The sequence below is a fragment of the Nicrophorus vespilloides genome, unplaced genomic scaffold (genome assembly GCF_001412225.1).
Source record: "Nicrophorus vespilloides isolate i.1.1-1 unplaced genomic scaffold, Nicve_v1.0, whole genome shotgun sequence".
Taxonomy (NCBI): Eukaryota; Metazoa; Arthropoda; class Insecta; order Coleoptera; family Silphidae; genus Nicrophorus; species Nicrophorus vespilloides.
In genome coordinates, this window is record NW_017095900.1 from 57,462 (window position 1) to 81,062 (window position 23,601).

At 26.5% G+C, this 23,601-nt stretch overlaps 1 protein-coding gene across 1 annotated transcript in view; it reads right to left on the reverse strand.

The window, feature by feature from the left end:
• The window catches only part of LOC108567978, a 74,999-nt gene that overhangs the window by 22,842 nt on the left and 28,556 nt on the right, over window positions 1-23,601 (reverse strand). Inside the window, exon 2 of the mRNA XM_017928807.1 lies at window positions 10,047-10,096. Coding sequence (XP_017784296.1) covers window positions 10,047-10,086 — 40 coding nt within the window. The 5' untranslated portion in view covers window positions 10,087-10,096. The remainder of the gene's footprint in view (window positions 1-10,046; window positions 10,097-23,601) is intronic.

The following is a 23,601-nucleotide window of genomic DNA, read 5'->3' on the forward strand; positions in this document are numbered from 1 at the left end:
GAATCAATTATCTCGAATATCTTTGTGTGTGTTTCTGTGTATTTCTCTAGCCGAGGATAAAGTTTTTCGCAACCGGTGTTTGCTTTTGCTTTTATTTCGGTCGTAATTGGATTTTGATTCGAGTGCTAAATGAAACGCATTCCCCTTAAAGGTCTCCGCTTAATGTGAAAATCCCATTAGAAATAAACTTAATTATGAACTAACTGAACCATAGATTGCAACATCATTAGATCAACTCATTACAAAGTAACCTTAATCAATCCAGTACTTCGCAATTAATATTTGATTCTAATCTAAATGCATTTTTGAAATTATAGTAATAAAAAATAATTATTATTAGTTAATTTGTTTCAAATTTTAAGTTTAAATCCAAACGTATACATTCTTAGTTATTAACTGAACATTGATGTAACACTTCAAATTAGCTTACTATTGAGTAATCTTAATTAATCTAGTTGATAATTTGTTTGAACTTTAAGCTTAAGTATTCTTAATCCAATACTTCTTAAATACTAGTTATATCTCTTCTAAACGAATTTTTAAGTAATATTGAAAAAGAGAAATAATTTTTTTTTAAATATCCATTGATTTGGATTAAATTCAATATTTGATTACGTCTTAATGAGATTTTTCAATTAAATTGTAAAAAAAAAGTAAATATTTCATGGAGAAGTTGTTTAACTTTGAAGCTTAAGGCCAGACGTATAAATTTATAAGCGAATTTTAAGCAGTTCATGGTCCAATCGATGACCTAAAAAATATATTGGAGAACGTGAACTAATTAAGTGAAAATAAATTAATACAATCAAATCAATCAATTTTAAATAATTTATTATATATTAATATTTGATACAGTCAAGTAATCAATAAAAATCCTTTAATTAGTTTAATTTTTTGACAATTTTGGGGAAAAAGTTGAGGAACTATTGTATTTCATAAAGTGATTTAATCTTAACATATTTTGTAATGTCATTAATGAATTTAAATTCAAATAATAGTATATTATTCAACTCATTGCCAAAATTGTGGTAGATTGTGAATGATTAAAAGTAAAAATCCATTGATAATATGGTATTGAAAAACGTGATTAATTGGTACTGCTTTATATGAAAACCGCGTAAAAAGAATACCGTGTTATACAAGAAATCGTAAATCGTACATGAATAAAAGTTAAGGAATATAGGAAATTCATTTATTTGTCAAAATGTGATTAATCAATTATTCAAATTCCAATAATAGCAGACGTATTAATCTATGCTGAATCAATACAAATTTGAAGAACACGTTGAATTGGTACCGTGTTATATGAAAATCGTGTAATAAGAGTATAGCGTTATAGGAGTAACAGTAAATAATACATTTAATTAGTCAAATTTATATTATGAAACATTTACTATAATTGTTTTTAATTTTATTTAATATTTTGACAATTATTGGAATAAAAGTTAAGGAATATAGGAAATTCGTTTCTTTGTCAAAATATGATAAATAAAATATTCAAATTCCAATAATAGCAGACGTATAAATCTATGATGATTTAATACAAATTTGAAGAACGCAATGAATTAATTCATATCGTGTTATATCAAAGTTGCGTAATAAAAGTATCGCGTTAAAAGAGTAACTGTAAACCATACATGCAATTAATCAAATTTATTTTATGAAATATAAAATTTGGTTAAATTCATATACTTTTCATGAAATCCAAATTGTCAAAAATTTCTACCGTGTTAAATGGAAACCATTTAAGAAGAGTAATGCTTTATAAGAGTAACAGTAAAACGTACATTTAATACATTAAATTCATATTATGAAATATTTACAACATTTTCTATAAATTCATATAATTTTAATGAAATCCAAAGTTATAGAAATTGGTACAAAAAAAATGATCAAAAAATACGTGTAAGGAGAGTAACGGGTTATAGAAGTAATAGTAAACCATACAAGTAATTACTCAAATTCATATGAAATATGGACAACATTTTCTTTACAGTTCATATAATTTTTTATGAAATCTAAAGTTTCAGAAATTGATACCGTGTTATTGAAATAACAGTGAACAGTACATATAATTAATCGAATTCATATTATGAAACATTGACAACATTTTCTATGAATTCATATACTTTTCTTGAAATCCAAATTTTCAAAGAGTGATAACGCGTTATATGGAAACCGTGTAAGGAAAGTACCGTACATGCAATTAAACAATTTCATATTATGAAATATTTACAACATTTTTTTTATAAACCCATATACTTTTTCATGAAATACTAATTTTCAGCAATTGGTACCGCGTTATAAGGAAACCGCGTAAGGAGAGTAACAACAGTAATAGGAACAACAGTAAACCGTAATTAATCATTTTCGTATTACGAAATATTTACAACAATTGAGAGACTAAAAAAAAAAGAAATTGTGTTATAAAAATCATCTTCTCTCGATGATAGCCAAAACAATGACAAAGATATGAAATGTATAAAAAAAATGGGAAACAATTGATTTCCACGTCCGCCATCTGCGATCTGATGAAATTTCCTACTGGCTCGTGGCTCGTAAATCCATCGAAGGTGGGTGGATAGATAAGTTTTGAGTCAGTCGTAAGGAACCAAACGGCTGGAACTAACGGCTGGAGGTTCTCCAATTGCAAATTACACGGAAGCAACTATTGTTTTCCTCGTTCGCGTCTGCTTTTTTCCCCTTCATTTTCATTGTGCTTTGTTCGTTTCGGGTATCTATGGTTACGTAATAAGCGACGGTGGTGAAGCTGGAGGCTAATGCGGTATTCGGATCGCGTGAGCTGGCGAGGAAAAGCCTTGGCAAGGTCGAAAAATTCTCGAATGCCCAAAGCGTACTCCAGTTTTTTTTTTATTTATTAACCCATGTCCATGCAACAAAGAGAGAGTAGCGATGTTTTGCATGTTGCGCATGAATGAATTTTCGAAGATACAGATCCATACTATGTATATATATATTTAGTTTTTTTTTTTCGTGTTTTCTTCAATTGAAATTATTCCAAGGTGTGTGTGAAGCATGGTTTAACATCGGTTTATTTCGTACGTGAGTTACGTTCTTCGATTGGTGAACGCGCCGAAGAAGAAAAAAACCTTGGTTACGTGAGGAAATTAGTGGAAACGCGGAGAATAACAATCATGCAAATGCGTTAATTGGATAATCGGAGCAGTGCGATTTCGATGAGTTGGAGAAATTTAATTGATTCCATATTTTCCAATTGATATACAAATCCTCATTCCTGGCTAATCTATAAATCGTAGCTTCCTCTTTTTTATAATTGATAATAACAACTTCTTAAAAATCCATACACTTTCTTCTGCAATCAAACATTCACGAATTTCTATTATCAATTAAATGTATTTTAATTTATTAAACAATTCGAAACTTATTGGAGAAAGTTCAAGAATTATAATTTATATAATCATTACTTTACTCATTTTGGTCAATTATTGAAAAAATCGTTGAATTAATTTTTACTTGTTTTTTTCTACAAAAATATGGCGATTTAATATACAAAATTGATATAAAATCTTCCATTTCTTCATTCCTAAATAATTGTAGAATTTCTATAATTTTTATTAACATATGTCTATAAATTCATATACTTTTCAAGAAATTCAAGTTTCATTATTAATATTTTAATAGGATTTTCAATAATGTTAGTTAAAATTTTTCAAACTAATATAAAATGTATATACTTTACTTTATTTAACATTTTATTAATAGTTAGAAAAAATTAAGGAAAATAATTACATTTTTTTGTTTTTCAATTAATAATATCATTTCTATATCAATTTGCTTACACAATCTGAAATTTAGTAATCTTTAATGTAATTATTTCAATTTTTTGTAACAATAATTTTTATTGTCAATGAAAATAATGAGAAATTCTTCAAAATGTGCTGAATGAATTATTCTAATTGATATAAAATATACTAATTCTTAATACTTGGATAATCTTTCAATCATAGATTGATTTATAAGTTAACAATAGCATTTTTTCACAACTATAAACAAATCTTTCGTAAAATTTATAGTAATTCTTTATCATTAGAAATTTCTATTATCAATGAAAATACTTTACTTTAGTTAACCTTTCATCAATGGCTGGAAAAAAAGTTGAGGAATAATGGTATTTCGTAAAGAGTATTTTTTTTGTGAACTCGTTCCTATTACTTTTTTTTCGGAATGTGGGGAATGAATTATTCAGCATTGTGCTGGGTCCGAGCGGTAATTATTGTCGTAAATTAGTCTGGCATTTCGCAAGAAATGGACAGCATACATTTGCGAAAGAGCCGAACACGCACACTCTCATACACCTTTCAAAAACTCGCTCCATTTCCATTTCCACAATTTTCCGTTCCGTACGATCAATTAGCCAACACCGTTTGGCATTACGAATTCGATTACGAACGAACGCGAATTTACACTTTCCTGCTGCCATTCAACTGTTAAATCCAGATAATAAACCAAACAGTTTGGAGATTTGTATATAAACATTTCCTTGAAATCTCGATCTATTTCGACGCAAATATATCTCGAATTGTTTGAAACCCGTACTAATTGAGGTACGAAATACATACATCATTTATGTTTAATTGTATCAAAAATTGTTTTGAAATTTTCACTATAATGAATCCGGACTGATCGAAGCCGTACTATACGAGGTATATTTATTTCAAAACAAGTTGTTTCGTAGTATGATGTAAATTATTTAATTGAATCCGGACTGATCGAAGCAGCACTGTATGAGGTATATAAATTTCAATACAAATTGTTTCGTTGTATGTAGTAAATTGTTTAATTGAATCCGGAATGATCGAAGTATTGCTGTATATAAATATAAAGACAAATTGCTTTGTTGTATAATGTAAATTTTCGAATTGAATCCGGACTGATCGAAGCCGCACTATACAAGGTATTTCTGTATATAAACATCAAGACAAATAGTTTCGTTGTTTGATGTAAATTATTGAATTGAATCCGGACTGATCGAAGCCGCACTATACGAGGTATTTCTGTATATAACTTTGGAGACAAATTGCTTTGTTGTATGATGTACATTATTGAATTTAATTCGGGCTGATCGAAACAGCACCGTATGAGGTATATAAATTTCAAGACAAATTGTTTCGTTGTATGTAGTAAATTGTTTAATTGAATCCGGAATGATCGAAGTATTGCTGTATATAAATATGAAGACAAATTGCTTTGTTGTATAATGTAAATTTTCGAATTGAATCCGGATTGATCGAAGCCGCACTATACAAGGTATTTCTGTATATAAACATCAAGACAAATAGTTTCGTTGTTTGATGTAAATTATTGAATTGAATCCGGACTGATCGAAGTCGCACTGTACGAAGTATTGCTGCATAAAAATTTCAAGACAAATTGTTTTGTTGTATGATGTAAATTATTGAATTGAATCCGGACTGATCAAAGCCGCACTATACGAAGTATTTCGGTATATAAATTTCAAGACAAATTGCTTTGTTGTATGATGTACATTATTGAATTGAATCCGGATTGATCGAAGCCGAGGGATGGGTGTATTATACGAGGTATTACAGTATATAAATTTCAACACAAATAGTTTCATTGTATATTGTAAATTATTGAATTGAATCCGCACTGATCGAAGCCGCACTATACGAAGTATTTCGGTATATAAATTTCAACACAAATTATTTCGTTGTAAATTATTGAATTGAATCCGGACTGATCGAAGCCGCACAATACAAGGTATATATTGTTTCGTTGTATGATGTAAATTATTGAATTTGTAACGGAGTTTTTCTTGAACCGGAACCAGGATGAGTTTGTTGTCGTGGGACACGAGTAGGAAACAATGATGAGGAGAGACTCATGAATGGTGCAAAGAGGTTTTGGTCTTTCACCCGAAGAATACTGGGAGGTCTTTGATACTCTGAGAGGAAGGCTTCCTTGACTTTCCATTGCGCAACAGTACAAAGATTCAGAATTCCCGCACAACAAATTGATTGATTTCATCAATCTTCGAAATGATTGACCAATCCAAATGTCAACACAACCAACAAAAAAAAACTAATTCGCTTAATTAAACTTCTATTTGCAGTTGCGGCTTATTCAGTAGCTAAAATCGATTAATTAAATAAACCTTTCAACATCTTTTTTCTTAATATAAATTATTAAATTTTGAAATTTCTATAATTGATCACAACTCTAATTTTCAGAAATATATATGTCATGATTTAACAATCTTAATATAAGTACACGTATCCCCCGATTTACACGGTAAATTAAAATAAGTGTAAATCGAAATTTGAACATTTTGTAACGCATAGGATAGGTTTTTAAACCATGTAAAAGCGGACACGTTTTCCTTACACGTGTAAAACGAAGTATAGGTCTATTATTATTAAAATTAATTAATGCATTAAAATCTCTACTATACCAAAAGAATTAATATAAAAACACTAATAAAAAAGAGCTTAAAATTAACAAATTATTCAATACATTTAATACATTTAATTAATTATTTTTTTTTTATTTACAACAAATCGAAAAGTATGCAAAAAAAACGCATAGGTTTTCTAAACCGGATAAAAGCAAAGACGTGTAAAGTGAGTAGCGTGTAAAAGCAAAATAATATACCAAAATAATTAATATGTATATACAATAATAAAAAAAGAGCTAAAAATTTAATTTAATCAAAAATTAATAAATTATTCAATTACTTTATCAATTTGAAATTATTATTTTATGTAGATTTTAATCATTTTTTTAATATAATTAATAATGCTACATGTAATATTTTTTAATCAAGTTTTTAATTAAACTTATTCAGTTTGATGCATTGATTTCGGATTGGTTATATGCAAATACCAATCCGAAATCAATGCATAATGAATGATTCTAGCAACAATCATGAGAAATCTATCAATATTTTAATCGATATCGAAATACAAAATCAATTGCAGTCACGACTGTGAACTAGAAAGAAAAATAAATAAATCGTATTAGTTTTTGATTAAAACTGATGATTGCTTAACCTACATGAGGATGATTAGTCATTTCAAATTTAATGCTTTTCATTCCAATCGATTGCATTACGTCAATATACTTTGCATTGCACAGTTTTCTTTTTTTACTTTAGAATGTTGATTTTGTTTAGAAGAATTCTTAAAATAAAAGAACTTCAATGGTAAAAACATTTCTTAGATTGTTTTTTCTTATAACTTTTTATTTTCTCAATTTCCTCTAGAAAATTATCTAAGAATAAGAATTTAGTCTTTATTTGAAGAAGTGATAAGAACATATAATTATTTAAAGAGACATTACAATCAATTTATTATAACACATTGTACAACAATAGAAATCTATGCTTTATTTAAAGAATTAAATCTCTTTTCTTCTAAAGACATATTTGTCTCTTTTCTATTATAACAAATGTTCTAACAATAAGAATTGTCTTTATTTGAAGAATTATTAACAAGCAGAACTTAAAGGTCTGCAGAGTAAAAATGCATTTCTTATAATTATTTAAAGAGACATTTCACTCAATTTCTTATAACAAATTTTCCACAATCAAAATATAAACTTTATTTCAAGAATCGTTAGAAAATAGGTCTCAAAGATCTGCAGAGTCAAAATGAAACTTCTAGTAAATTGGTGATGTGTTTTGACCAATATCTTATAACAAATTTTACAATAAGAACAATGTGGAAGTTTGTTTAAAAGATCTTCAATGGCAAATAAACATTTCTTAGATTGTGTTAGAAATACGTCTTTCTTACACACTTATAACACATTTTACAACCAAAAGAATCTAAAAATTATTTAAATTATTGTTAACAAAATAGAACTAATAACAGAAAAAATTTTAAAAAATGCAAAGATTTGTTATATTTATTATATTTACTCTATTGAAAATACAAGAATATAGAGTTTATTTAAAGAATTTTTAACAAAAAAAAATCAGACACAAGACCCATTTCTTATACTCTATTGAAAAGACGTTTTTGTCTCTTATAACAAATATTACAGCAGTGAAGAATCTTGGATTTTATTTAAATAATTGTTAACAGAAGTCAAAGATTTGCAATGTTAAAATTAATTTCTTAAGCTCGATTGGTTGAGACGTTGCATGCAGCAACAGCTAACTTTCCCTGTCTTTCGTACCGTCTTGAATTTCCTATCATTGGCATTTAAATTCATGGACGCGCGTGCATATCCAACGTAAACCAAATAAGAGCGTCGTCTGCGTATTACGAAACGACGCCACTTTCCCAGCAAACAAAACCATTCTTTTCAAAATCTAATTACGCAATCTACAACGTAAAACAAACTATATTTATATCAAGTTACTATTCAAAATAATCAGATTGCTTGAATTACAAAAAAAACGTTGACTTTGCTGTAATTAAAATAGTCTTGTTTATTCCGTAAATTGAAGAAAATGTGTTGATTCGTATATTTCTGTAGTTTTTTTGATTATCACTTCAAAAAGAAACAAATCCTATGAATTGAATAATATGTGTCTATTTGCAAATTCTCATATAACATCATAGTTTATTAAAGATAAAACAATCGAATTTCATTAATTAAACAATTTCCATTGACTTTGAAGTAATTGTAAGAATCTTGTTTATCCAATACATTGAAGAAGATGTGTTTATTCGCAGACTCCCATAAAACTTCATGGTTTTCATAGCTGCAGTAAAAGTGTATTAAAGATGAAACAATCGAATTTCTTTAATTGAACAACTTCCATTAACTTTGAAGTAATTATAAGAATCTTGTTTATCAAATAAATTGAAGAAGATGTGTTTATTCCTAAACTCCCATAAAACTTCATGGTTTTCATAGGTGCAGTAAAAGTCTATTAAAGTTGAGATAATAAAATTTATTTAATTGAAAATATTCCATTAAATTTGTTCCAATTATAAGATTCTAGTTCATCCTACAATCCCATAAAATATAAGCATATAACTTCTTGCTTTTCATAGCTGCAGTAAAAGTCTATTAAAGTTTAAATAATTTAATTTGTTTCATTTAAAATATTCCATTAAATTTGTACAAATTATAAGAATATTTGTATTCTACAAATTGAAGTAGATGAGTTTATTCCCAAATTCCCTTGTATTTTCATGTTTTCCATATCTGTAAAGTGTATTTAAGTTAAAATTATCAAATTTGTTGAATTGAAAATATTCCATTAACTTTGATGTATTATAAAAATATTGTCTATACTATTATAAATTGAAGAAGTTGTGTTTATTCCCAAATTTCTACATAACTTCATGTGTTTCATAGCTGCAGTAATAATGTAGGAAAGTAGAAATAATCAAATTACTTTTAATGAAAATGTTCCATTGACTTTGTTATAATTATAAGAATCTTGTTAATCCCATAAATTGAAGATAATCTATTAATTCCTTAAACAGAAGTTTTTCTTCACAGATGAAATAAAATTGTCTGTAATTCAAAACATTCTATTTTTTCATTGCAACAATTTTGCTAACTTTTTGTAACTATAACAATGTTGTTTATTATGTAAATTTTTTTCATTGAAAAAAATCCATAGACTTTGTTGTAATTATAAAAATCTTGTCTATAGAATAAAATGTGTTTATTCTTATTACAACTTCATGTCTTTCATAGCTGTAGTAATTGTGTAAAAAAGAAAATAATCGAATTTGTTTCAATAAAAACATTCTATTGAATTTGTTGTAATTATAAGAATCTTGTTTATCCCATAAATTAAAGATAGTCCATGAATTCTTTAAAAACGAACATTTTTATCCCAGCTGAAATAAAATTGTCTGTAATCCTATTTTTTTTTTAATTGCAACTATATTGTTGACTTTATATCAATTATAACAATGTTGTTTATTCCATAAATTGAAGAAGATGTGATCATTTCCCATATAACATCATTTTATTTATCATAGCCGCAGTAAAAGTACAATTAAACTCTTGATAATTGCCATTTATTGTCCAGTTAGTCAACTTAATCCCAAGGAAGTTTACTTTTATTTTCTTACCTTGTGAATGTAATGTTTTCATCCTGGTGTGACAGGGCATTGCTAGGCCACTGGAAATAACAAAGAAAAAAAAAACATTATTACGTAATGCATCAAAACGCAGACGTCGACAACTTAATTTAAAATCACATTTAAAAAAAAATACGAATTGCAACAATTTTTTAATTAAAGATTTAAGAAATACTAATAACAACAAATTCAAACTATTCACATGGTATGTCCAAAGAAATTCCATAAAAGCAGCGAATGACTTCTTTTTTTTGGTGTGCAAAACTTCTGCGGTTTTCGTGCAATTAAACTGTGTACCAAATATATATCGCATTTCAAAATCGATTTTGTACAAAAATGCGCCGTGAAACGCCTTTCATTTTAACACACACACACACATATACACAAATTCATTTATTTAGTTCTATTTTTTATTTATTTTTTTGTCAACTAAAATAAGCAAATACGCACGACCTCAGATCAAGACCGATTTCGTTTCTACGCTCAGTTTACAATTAACATTACTATTGTGCAACGGAAAACGTTTCTCCATTTGGATTAGAATTAGAAACTAATAGGTAAAAAATTGATATAATTTATGTACAATTGTTACATAAATAAATTTGATATTGAATTATTGCATTGTCATACTTCTTAATTAGTTCATTCATGTTAATAATTAACTAATTTTATATGTGATTAAGAAATATTGCAGAGAAATTAATAGATAAAAAAGCAATGATTTTAACTACAAAATAACTTACATAATTTATTTATCTCTAACTACATTCATGTTAGCAATACTGAAGATAAATTAATAGAAACAAAAATGTATAAAAGCATTAAAAAATATATTATATAACTATTATTTTTGTTTTATTTTCTTCATTTTTCTAGTGGCCAAAAAAAAGATTATTGCCAGAATGTGGCAGATTGAAAATAATAAATAAAGGTTAAAAAACATAACTAAAATTTTGAAAAAAGTAATATATTGACATACATATTTATTATACTATTTAATTGTAGAATCTTTAAACAACAGAATAATTATGAGATAAATAAATAATTCATGTTTATAAATTATATTATTTAACTCTACGTACTTTCATATTAATAGCAATAATTTCAAATTATCTTGACTTGAATGACTAAGAAATATTGAAAGTCAATAAATACAACAAAACTTTTTATATATATTTAATCTGTTGTTTCTTTTATTTTGATATAAGTTCGATCATAATTAGTCAAAATTATTATAGAATTTAATATATAATTATAGTTTTTTCAAGCTTTTTCAGCTTTTTTCAAGATTTACATTGAAAATGATTCTTTTTAAGTTTTACTAACTAATAATAGAATAATAGAAAATTATTACAGAATTTAATAAAGAATATTTTTTTATTTCAAAGTTCTTCAGCTTACTTATTGTCGCCAATAATGTAATTGGATATTTTGAGTATTACTAAATGATTTGAAGCATAATTATTCAAAATACAATATTAATACAGATTTTTTTTTCAAGTTAGTACAAGATATAAATTAAATATTGTCCTAATGAAAACAAATAATACTAGTGTAAATTATTACAGCTTTTCTCAACATTTTATTTGTAATGGACTACAGACAACAATATTTCACTATTTCCTCGTTTTGACACATGGTGACAGCTGTCATGTCTAATTTTTTGTACTAATTAACATCAAGCCTACTTCTTATATTTTGAGATCAAAATTTGTAAAAATATTCCAAACATTAAACCTACATATTTAGTATTGATTAACGAAGATGGAAATTCATATTATTTAAATACTATTAAAATTCCTTGATAGAATAAAATTTTAACTTATTTTATAAATTCCCTAAAAAAGAAAATATTTCTTATTATCCTTTATGTAATTTAAAAAATCATAAGAATTTACTATTTTCCACATATTTTCAATGTTTCTATAACAATTTTTCAGAGATACAAGCGTTTCTCAACTTTCTTGCTGCGTGACACAACATCACCAGTTTCTTTGCTTTGATACATGGCGACAGCTGTCATAACTTGAAAAACGCTCCATTCAAATATGCAGCAAAATTGAATATTGTAGTTGTACTGCAAAGCAGACTATTTCACCAATTCATATACAATTAGCAAAATAAACATTGAGTGCATTATGATTCGAAATAAATAAAAGTTTTTGTTTGATAAGCACAGTTTGGAGACAGAAATAGCTTTAATAAAAATATTGAGTATCATAATAATTCCAATCGTTTATTTCTATAAATACAGTTAGTTGATTCGCCGATTTTCCTAAGCTGACTGAGAATATACCGCAATTAGACCTATACCTATTACCTCACTGTAAATATAGATTCATTTTACGACGATTCAATTTGCGCCGGTTTTTGTAGGAACGAAATGTGAATGAAATTGATAATGTGTAATAAATATATTTTTTATTTTAAACGAAATTAATTCATTATTTCAAGGTTCAGCAAAAAGAAAGACTTTGTTGTAATAGGTTAAAATGTTATAATTTCTATGATCTCACTTATGCAATAATTACAATCAAAAGTCTGAACTATGCTTTAACTAGTATATTTTGTTATGATCAAAGTATGTTAACTAATTTATGTCTGTGAGAAAATTAAGATTATGAAATGACAATTTCAACTTTGACAGCGATTATATGTCATTGTTATTTTAATGGCTGTTTTAACGCCAAGAATGGGCATAATAAACGATTTTCGCTGAGCATTGAGGCCATACATATAAATCTGTATCGATCATAAAAAAAATAATAATCATAATAACGTTCCATGCAATCGAAGAAAATGTGCATTGGTTAATCGGAATTCGTCGATTGGTAATAGTGCAAATAATAATCATAAGTAGTTGTAGGCTGCTTCCAGGCATTCTCATTTGTCGGCCTTGCAGAGCGCAAAGGGATCGCCGTTTTCTATTCTCTTCAATCCACGACGACGAGAAGAAGACGATCGCGTTTCGCAGCCTCCACATTCCACTTTTCTCACGATCCGCCGCACACTTTACATAACAACGCCGCAAATTACAAACGAAAGAAGAGATCGTCTGCATTTCACCTCACCGACGGAAATTGGATTCGACACAAAAAAATAATAAAAGAAACGTTTGCAGTTTCGTTGATGATTCAGCAGAAAGTTACATAAATAAAAAAACGGTGGCAATAGAAATCCCGACATTCGAAATCCCGACAACCATAATCCCGACTAATAATAAACAAAACCACTCAGACTGAATTCCGTGATACTGTCGGAATTATTATTGTTAGGATTTCGACATTATGATTGTCGGGATTTTGATACTGTCGAGAATGTCGGGAATTTGATTGTCAGGATTTCGGTTGTTGGAATTTCGATATAAATCCAGATAACAGTATTTACTATTATTTAGATTAATTTACTCGACTGTAGCCTATAGCTTAATTAACTAATTAATTAATTGATTGAGTAAGCAAGATATGAATATTGTTGTAGCTGTTTGCTTTTCATTAAAGAGCTTATGTTTATCTCAATTGATATGATTGCTACTGCTGCTGCCGCTGTTTGGCAACGTAGAAAGTGTAAGTGTGTATCTGGAATTTACATAATACGCGAATTGCGTTACGTGCATTATTTTTAATTGCAATTATTACGGAAAGTTTAATTAAACTGAGACATTTGGACGTTCGTTAAAAGTTTTATCGTCTCTCTGTCAAAAAAATGTTGCATAGTTTCCTTCCTTATTATTCTCATTACTCTATTCCATTAACTTTGTTTTCTACTAATTTGAGAGTTACTTTTACCATTGACAAATATTAATAAACGAGTATTTCTATTAAAATAATTATTTAAAAACTATATTTCTCTTCAAAAATTTCGAGAAATAAATTTTTGCAAAAGAAAAAATGCGTACTTTCTTTATTAATATACTTGATTTATTAATATAAACGATCTATTTAAGAATTACCATGAGTCATAAATTTAATTTAATAAAGAAATAAGAGCAAATTAATTGAATTTCTTGATTTCTTTCATAAAAAATATCCAAAAATCACCAAGACATTAATTTTGTTTACCTTAACGAAAAATCATGTCTAATGTTTGTAATAATGACAACAAAATACGTTCATAAATAACATTAATCATACTTCACTATTTTTCTCATAAATTTCATCTTTTTAGTGATTTTTTCTTTATGTAATGTTTAGAGTGAATGGAAAAAGTTTGAACTTATTTTATAAATTTCATTAGAGAGAAAATTATGTTTTTTTTTAAGAAAAAGTAAAGTTTGTATCGCTTACTCTATTTGAAAAATCATTAAATTTCATCTTATATCTTATAATGTATTTTATAACTAATTTTTTACAAAGAATGAACATCAAGAATGAGTAAAATTTCTTTATTCGATCTGAATCTGAAAAAATATGAAGAGTAAGTCGAAAAAGTTTGTATTTCTTTTATAATTTTCTTAATAGAGAAAACTTTGATCTTTAAGAATAAATAGATGTGATAACCTTTATTCAATCGGAAAATCATTAGAATTCACTATTTTCTTTATAAAATTCATCTATTCAGTTATTTTTTTAAATATTTTTTTACACAAAATTTAATGTTTAGGGTAAGTCGAAAACGTTTGAACTTATTTTATAAATTTCGTAATAGAGAAAAATATGTATGTATATCAATAAGATTTAACAATAATTTAGCAATCGATTAGACACACGTAGAGATTGTCGAGTTAAATTAGTAATTGCTCTGCGAAGAGAACGTGATGGTTTGGCGCGATACGAATCCCTTATGCAATCCTGCATAATTGCAGTGTCTCTCTGTGTGTGTGTCAATGGTAGTTAGTGCCTCCGTATTTGCGTTTCAGGTCGTCTTCTACACCGAAGGATCTTTACGAGAGGCCTCAGGCGTGTTGCATGCCTAGGCCAGATCTGTTCCGGGATCGCATAACAACATCTATGTGCACCTATCTTTTGCATACAACGTCTGCAATCCATGTCTATACTGATGGATGCATCCACGACAAGACCATATACAGATTCCAATATTTACACAATCAATTTCACAATCGCTTCCCTCCATTAGATTCGACCTAATATCACTTTATGAACTATAACAGATCTATTTTTTAATTAATCCACATAGAAAACTCATAGTAATTCACATGTTGATATTTTAATACCGCAATTATCTAGAATTTTTTTCAAAGTTGTGAGAGTTTCGTGATTGCAGTAATTAGTTGGATAATGAAGCGGTCTATTGAGAATATTAGCGGTCCCGGTCATCGCATTTCACTTACAACGTAATGAATCTACAATTTATTGCGCAACGCGCAATTAATTAACTGCAACCTTTTGATAATCAAGAAACTTTGTAATTACTTTCATTTGATTAATTTCAACAATTATGAAAAAAATGCAACGAAATTAATATTTTGTAATTACTTTCATTTGTTTGAAACCCATTATTTATATATACAAAAGTAATGTTTACTACTAATTTTCTAAATTTTATTTTTCTCAATTAAAATTTAATTTGCTTTTAAATTTTCAAACTATTGTTAATCCGAATTATACAAAGCTACACTATACGAGGTTTTGTCGCATTTTCCTATGAAATTAATATTCTACTAATATAGTAACAACTTAATATCATAGTTCTTTGTAATTAATTTCATTCAATTAATTTTTAATTAAAATATAACATAATTATACAAATTAATTAATATTATGCACAAACTATTAGCAACTAAAGATCATATATTATTTTGATTTGATGAGCTTTAATTCTTAATGAAATTGAATCGATATAAATTAGTGTTATTGATGTTCGTAAATTGAGCATAAATTAGAAATTAGAATGATTCACCTTGACGTCAACAAAATATTCGTACAGAAATCGAGACCAGACATGAGAAATGTATGTTATTTATTTGATTTTTTTATTAAAATATATCAATGGATCACATTCCAAGTTTTGCATCAGATCTAGCACAGGGTCTGCCGGTTTCCAAATTGCTTCTTCAATGAAATTAAATAATTTAAAAAAAAATGTAAAACTTGTCAATTATATATTCTTATTTTTACTGCAGTTGTTTATCGATTTTTGTTATACTTTATTCATTTTGTTATGTTTCTTGATAAATCATTGTAAAAAAAATGAATGAAATTATGTAATTGAGTTGAATAATTTAAATAATATAATAACTATAAAAGTTGTTCATTAAATATAAAATAGAGTTGAACAATATGACTGTAAAATTTGCTAAGTTTTACTAATAAACACCGAGGAATCGTTTAAAAAACGTAGAAAAGTTAAATAATTTGTCAACTTCTCTTTATTTTTTTATTATATTACAGTATATGTTTAATTATACATTTTCTTGTATATTTTATTTACTGTAATTGATGTTCTAAGAAATTATTGTTAAAAAAATTTCGTTAACTAATATAAAGAAGTTTAAATAATTAACAAATAAAGAACTGTAAAATTTGTCCATTTTTTTTTATATTGTTATTACATTTCAGTTTAAGTTTATTTAAAAATTTTCTTCTTTATCTTCTGAGATATTATTGTAGAAAAAGACTTTAACTATGTAGAAAATTTAAATATTTAACAAAAAATAACTGTTTTTGTATTTTGTTAATATATGTTTATTTACAGATTTTCTTGTATATTTTATTCAATGTAATTAATTTTATGATAAATCATTGTAAAAATAGACTTTATATAGAAAAGTTCAATAATTGACAAAAAAAATATCTATAAAATCTGTTAACTTTTTTTGTATTTTGTTATTACATTTCAGTTTAAGTTTATTTATAGATTTTTTTTATATAATTAATTCAATGTAATTTATCCTCTGATATATCAAAATAAAAATATACTTTCACTATAAAGTTGAAGAAGTTATAAAAAAAATAACCGTAAAATTTGTCCTTTTTTTTCAAATTATTATTAAATTTCTCTATTTGTGTGTATAGTTATTAAATGAAGGAAATACTTGTGTTTAGTAATAAATTAAATGAACTATGCAGAAAAAGTTGAATAATCAGTAAATTTTAAGGATATTAGTTGAAACACAAAAAACCTATTATTCTTTTCGTATTAAAAATATACAAATCAGAATAGAAAATAATCACCAATTACAAAAAAAGATAACATACAAATTATTTTTTTAGTAAATAAATTAATAAATTAATTATAAATTAGATTACAAAAGAAAAATTAAAATTAATATAATATTGATTATAGATCCCGGCGCATCCACTAAATCCTAGTGGATTATAACTAAAGTTGATGTATATTTTTCTATAATTAATATTTATGTACAGTAAATCTTCGCAATTTTCATAAATTTTTCGCATCTTCTTATGATTAATTGGTTCAAAATCGACTAACGTTTTGTTTAGTATTGTATTTAGTATTTTTAGTATTGTCGATGTGGAGTCCTAGTGGGCGGGTTTTATGGAAGAGTCTAGATTAACGTCAGTATAATTAATAGTATTTATTTAACACTTAAATGCTTCTGTGTCTTAATCTACCCTCCAGTTGCTACAAGCATAGGTTGCTGCTTAAGAGTGGTATTAGAACTAGAACTCTTCATAGGGCTCACATCTCGTGCTAACTAGGATTAACTTAAAATAACATAAGTGTCGTCTAATTTGCCATGTGGGGTGTACGTCATAGGCGCCGGCGGGGATTTGTTTATGTCTCCCGCTGTCGATAAGGTCTAAAGGGTGATACATCTTACAATTGTTTGGGGAGGTTAATTTAAGTTTTTATAGTTAGCTGCCCGATTTTCACACAATGGCCCTTTCATAAGGGTGATTGGTTGTGAAACTAACAAAATATGAGAAACAGAGCGTTTCTCCAAAACGGTTTTATTACTCTAAGCGGATGTTTCAAGTGCCGATAGGCTTGCTTATATCAATAATTAATAATAAACTGGTTGGCCACAACAATATGCACACTGATAGAAAACATTACAATGGTGCCAACGGTGTATTAAATAATGAGAAGATTGTTTAATATTAAGAAATATGTTTCAAGTTTACTAAAGTAATTCAAACTGCGCTTATAAGCATTCACGTTTTCTTTATAAATAAAAAATAAGAATTTAGCATTTAAATGCAAGAACTGAAAGGAAACCGAATGCGTTTACTTTCCAGAGATATAATCAATTGCCCTTTGTTGCGATATATGACATGTAACGGGCACATTTTGCAGCAGCTGCACGCAATGCTTAATGCAACTATGTAAACACCTTAAGGAATACAATAAAATAGAAACAAATACCTTAAGAAAGAAAACTTAATAAATGTAATAAAACGCATTCTCCTTGCTCAATACAAAAAATAATGCCATTACGGAAGAAAATAAAATAAAGAATGAAATCGTATCCTATCATATATTTTTTTTCAAGCCAGTTATCCTTGCCGCACACCTTAGATTGCGAACGGATGACATCAAAGTTTGTTACGTTTATTGGCAAGCCCCGAGGTTTGCTCGGATTCTGGTAAAGAAATTATTGAAAGAAAATTGCGTAAACTGGACAAGTCGCAAGGACAAATACATTTCATTTACATACGAATGAAAAATTAAAGTTTTTTGAAACAATTCAATTTTTAAAGACATTTTATGTTTGTTTTATTCTACAAGATTTTATTGATTGATTCAATTGTAACTAAGAAATTTCATTTGCTAATAGATTAACATTTAAATATAGAAAAAATATAAAAGAAATTGCGTAAACTGGACACGTTGCAAGGACATATACATTTAATTTACATACAAATAAAAAATTATATTTTTATTTATAAATACTCAAATAATTTAATTTTTAAGGACATTTTATGTTTATTTTTAAGGAATTGTACAAGATTTTATTGATTGATCCAATTGTAAGAAATAAATTTCATTAAATATTGAGAAAATATAAAATAAATTGCATAAATTGGACATGTTGCAAGGACAAATATATTTTATTTAGATACAAATGAAAAATTAGGATTTTTATTTGCAATTAATCAAATGTTTTTATTTTTAATCACATTTTATGCTTGTTTTTTAGAATCGTACAAGATTTTATTAATGGATCCAATTGCAACTAAGAAATTTCATTAGCTAATAGATCAATATTTGTATATAGAAAAATTATAAAAGGAATTGTGCAAACTGGACATGTTGTAAGGACAATTACATTTAATTTAATTGAAAAATTAAGATTTTTTTAAACAATTTAATTTTTAACAACATTTTATGTTTATTTTTAAGGAATTGTACAAGATATTATTGATTGATCTAATTGTAACTAAGAAATTTCATTAGCAAACAATGCGAATAGGTCAATATTTAAATTGCGGAATGTCTGTGAAGGAAAGGTAAGCTCTTTGAATATGTAAGGACTTGCCCATTATTTCTATACTTGTTTTTTTTTTGTTTCCTGTGTTGGCGTTTCTCGACATTGAACCGAAACTATTCGATCGAGCAAGTTCAAGTCTCCTCCGGTTCAACCTGATTCCACGACTCACCTAAACTAATTGGATAAAGTTATATAAAAAAAAGGAAACACGCGATGCAATCTAATACCACAAGACGCCTTCCACATAGTTTTTTTGATATACGATAGCGACGTAATGGATCGAATAACATTTGGGATGACCTTGCTTTTGCATGAAGATGCCTTCCATTCTCGTCTCGCTCATTCATGCACACTTTCCACCTACTTTAATAAATTCACTTTTCGAATGTTTATATAGGTTAATGTATCCTACACGCATATTTTTCTCTAATTGGAAGCGTTTATTACATGCAAATCACATTGGAAAAGCGTTCATTGAGAAAACAAAAAATACTAAGAAATAAATAAAATGCACGCAGCACGTCATGTACTTATTTATTAAATCATTATCTGTTTACCTGTTTTTCCTGCTGTGAATAAATTACCATGTCTATATTATTTAGATTCGTGCAAATTTCTAATGGAAACAAGTCATTGGAATCAATAAACAAAGTTGTATTTCTTCATCCGCTTTCCATTATAAAATATTATTCAAAACTGCAAGGATTCTACGAAGCTTTTATTAATTATTATTTGACAGTTTTTTGACAGGTAAATGTCAGCTTTCATCAGACAAACCAGTATTTCTTTATCAGTTTTCCAGTACAACATATAACCCAGAACTGCAAATATTTTACGAAGAATTTCTTAATTACTATTATTAATTAAAAACTTAAACATTTTCTCATTGATTTACTTTTTCAAGTTGAATACAAATTTTGACAGTTTATTGACAGATAAATGTCAAAATCCATAAAAGGTAAAGCAGTATTTTTTTTCATCAGCTTTCTACTATAAAATATTACTCAGGACTTCAAGTAACGAAGATTTTATTAATTACTATTATTAATTAATTGGTTTATTAAACATTTTCTCATTGATTTACATTTTTCTAGTTAAATTTCATTGATCAATTTTGACAGTTTATTGACAGGTAAACGTCAAATTTCATAATTGACTTACACTATTTTTTTATCCGTTTTGAATTATAAAATATTACTTAGAACACCAAGAATTTTACAAATATTTTTTTAACTACTATTATCAATTAATAAATTAAATATATTCTCATTGAATTTCCATTTTACAAGTTAAATTTCATTGTTCAATTTTGACAATTTATTGACAGGTAAACTCCAAAATCCATATTAGGCAAAGTAGTATTTTCATTAGAAAATATTACTCAGAATTACAAATATTTTCTTAATTATTATTAAATAATTAAATGTTTGCTAATTGATTTATCAATTAATTTGAATTTTACAAGTTGAATTTCGTTACTCAAATTTGACAGTTCATTGACAGGTAAACGTAAATTACCATTATAGACAAAATAGTATTTGTTTACAGACTTTTCATTATAAAATATTGCTCAAAACTACTATTATTCCATAAAGATTTAATTAATTATAAATGTCAAGTAAGAAATTAAATATTTTGTTAATTATTTCATAGTAATTGTAATTAATTTACCTTGCTTATATTCAACAGTTTATTAACAGGAATATTTCATAATAGACAAAACAATATTTCTTCATCTATTGAAATATCTTCTTAATTCGTCTATAGAAATTTTAATTAATTTACATATTTCAAGTAAAATTTCTTTAGACAAATTTCAAATTTGGCAGTTTATTACAGTAGTACGGTAAATACCACAAATATGGTAGTAGTCTCATTAGAAAGGTCAAAGTTCTGTCTGTAATTAGTTTCTTCCGCGTTCTAATTAGCATGAGTAATTATCAAGTAATTAAAAACAAAACACGAATACGGTATATTTTTTTAGAAATCTTGATATATCTCAATCAAAAATAACTTTATTTAACAATTATTATATCAAAATTATATGAGTAATATGAGAAACCTTCAGTCGTTATCAAATAATATATAAAGAGTATAACAGTTTTCTTATGAATTTCAATAATTAACAAAACTTGAAAGAAACAATTGTTTATTTAGAAGATGCGCAATTATGAAATCAAGAAATGTATAAAAAGTTTAAGTTTTCCAAAAAAATAAAAACATAAAACTAAAAAACGAGACTTGCATAAATGAAATATATCAAAAGTTTTATAGTTTTTGAATAAATTTGAAAGAACATTGCTAAAATTCGTTTATAAAAGATTAATAAAAATCTGATAATTACATTCAAATTAAATTAAACATGAAAATACTCATATTATTTTAATTAATTATGACAAAATTTCATTTCTTTTAATCAATTATAAACAATTTTCAGATGAAAATTTGTAAACTTCACAAATTAATAAATTTATTGTAAAAGATTCAAAAGAAAATGATATTTTCAATTTACTCAAAAAAAATATCTTTACTGAAGTAAATGAATTTAAAAGTAAAAAATGGAACAGTGTTAGTAAAAGCTGTTTGGAATGTCGGGCACGCTTTTAAAACATGCAACGTTAATGAATCTTTAAATGTATGTACGGTGTTGGTAAATTATGTGGGGTATTGTGGAAGTAATTAGTTAAATTGCTCGCATCCTGTTGCATCCCATTAATTTAATTCCACGAAGTGGAGCAAACCGTAATTAATGATCGCCTTTTGAACTAAACTTCTTTTATTTTTTCAATGAACAAAAGAAAGCTACCCAAAAAAAATAGAATTACCATAGAAACAATACTAATTGATTGAGAATTTTCAAACTTATAAATTTGAATTATTATTAATAATCAAGACTTTTTTAGTAAGATATGTTTCAAGTACACAAAATATTTGAAAAATTGTACTTAATATTATTATAATTTGTCTACAAACAGTAGCTTGTAAAAAAAGGGTAAGTGTTTTGGACACGAAATCAATATTTTCCTTTCGTTTTTTTGTGTCTTTCCTCTTCAGGTTAAAAAATCTCAGGTAAATATTTATTCATGCATAAATTGGAAGAAGTTCCCATGAAACACGAACCTAAGTAAACAAACCTTCTTCCTTCTTTCAAGTTACGTATGGAATTTCATAAATTTCAAGAAAATGTCTTCTACACATAAAATAAAAGAATTTTAAAGAGAAATTACGATTAATATGAAAACTTTCCAGGAAATAATAAAATAAATAGTAAACAAACATATGTCGCATAATAACTTAAACGAGTTTACGCACACATTTAACTCATTTCACTATCCATAATAACTTATGCAGTAATCGTATAATGTATATGAAATTAAATTGTTTATTGCTTGTATAATACTAAACATTATATAACAATTTAAATTCTATTTCAAATTTGTCTTTGTTAGAAGACAGATTGTTAGAAGAAAGAATAACTTATATTAGAGTATACATATTAAACAAAAAAAAAAAGAAAAGAAATGTGGATTTAGAGGAGATTTAAGGTTTAAATACAAATTCATAGAATGAAAGAAGAAAGGTCATCAAATTGGTGATGATTGATTTCATTGAGAAAAAACATTAGTACTAATTTAAATAATATCATAAATTCATAGTAAATGTTGTTAATTTTTTTGTTGCTTTTGTTGATCTTTGCATTTTATTTACTAGAAACAATATGAATTTTAAATTTAAACTTAATTTATACACTAACTCATAAAAAAGAACTTTGAGAAATTTAATTAGAATTGCACAGAAAGCTTTTGTTATTTGTAATTATTATAAATTAAAAGTATTAATCAGTAATTAACAAAACATTGACTTTAATTAAGATTAATTTGGGGACAAAAATCGTTATTTTTTTATGGTTCTGTTGAAATTATGTATGCACATATTAATTAAGAGAAAAAAAGGAAAAGTTGAACCGTTCTGAGTTGGCAAAGGTCAGTGAAATATTGACGTCTACAATGAATTAAATTTGTCCGACAAAAAATACACCTTTTTCCTTAAGTTCGTTTCAACTCGCGATTGTACACCGAAATCCGAATTCGAGCTGAACTCTGACCTAAACCCAAATGTTACCTCTTTCTCATCTCTCCAATTCTTCTCGTGCTCGAATTAATTAATGGACATAAATTATATTTCGCGGCG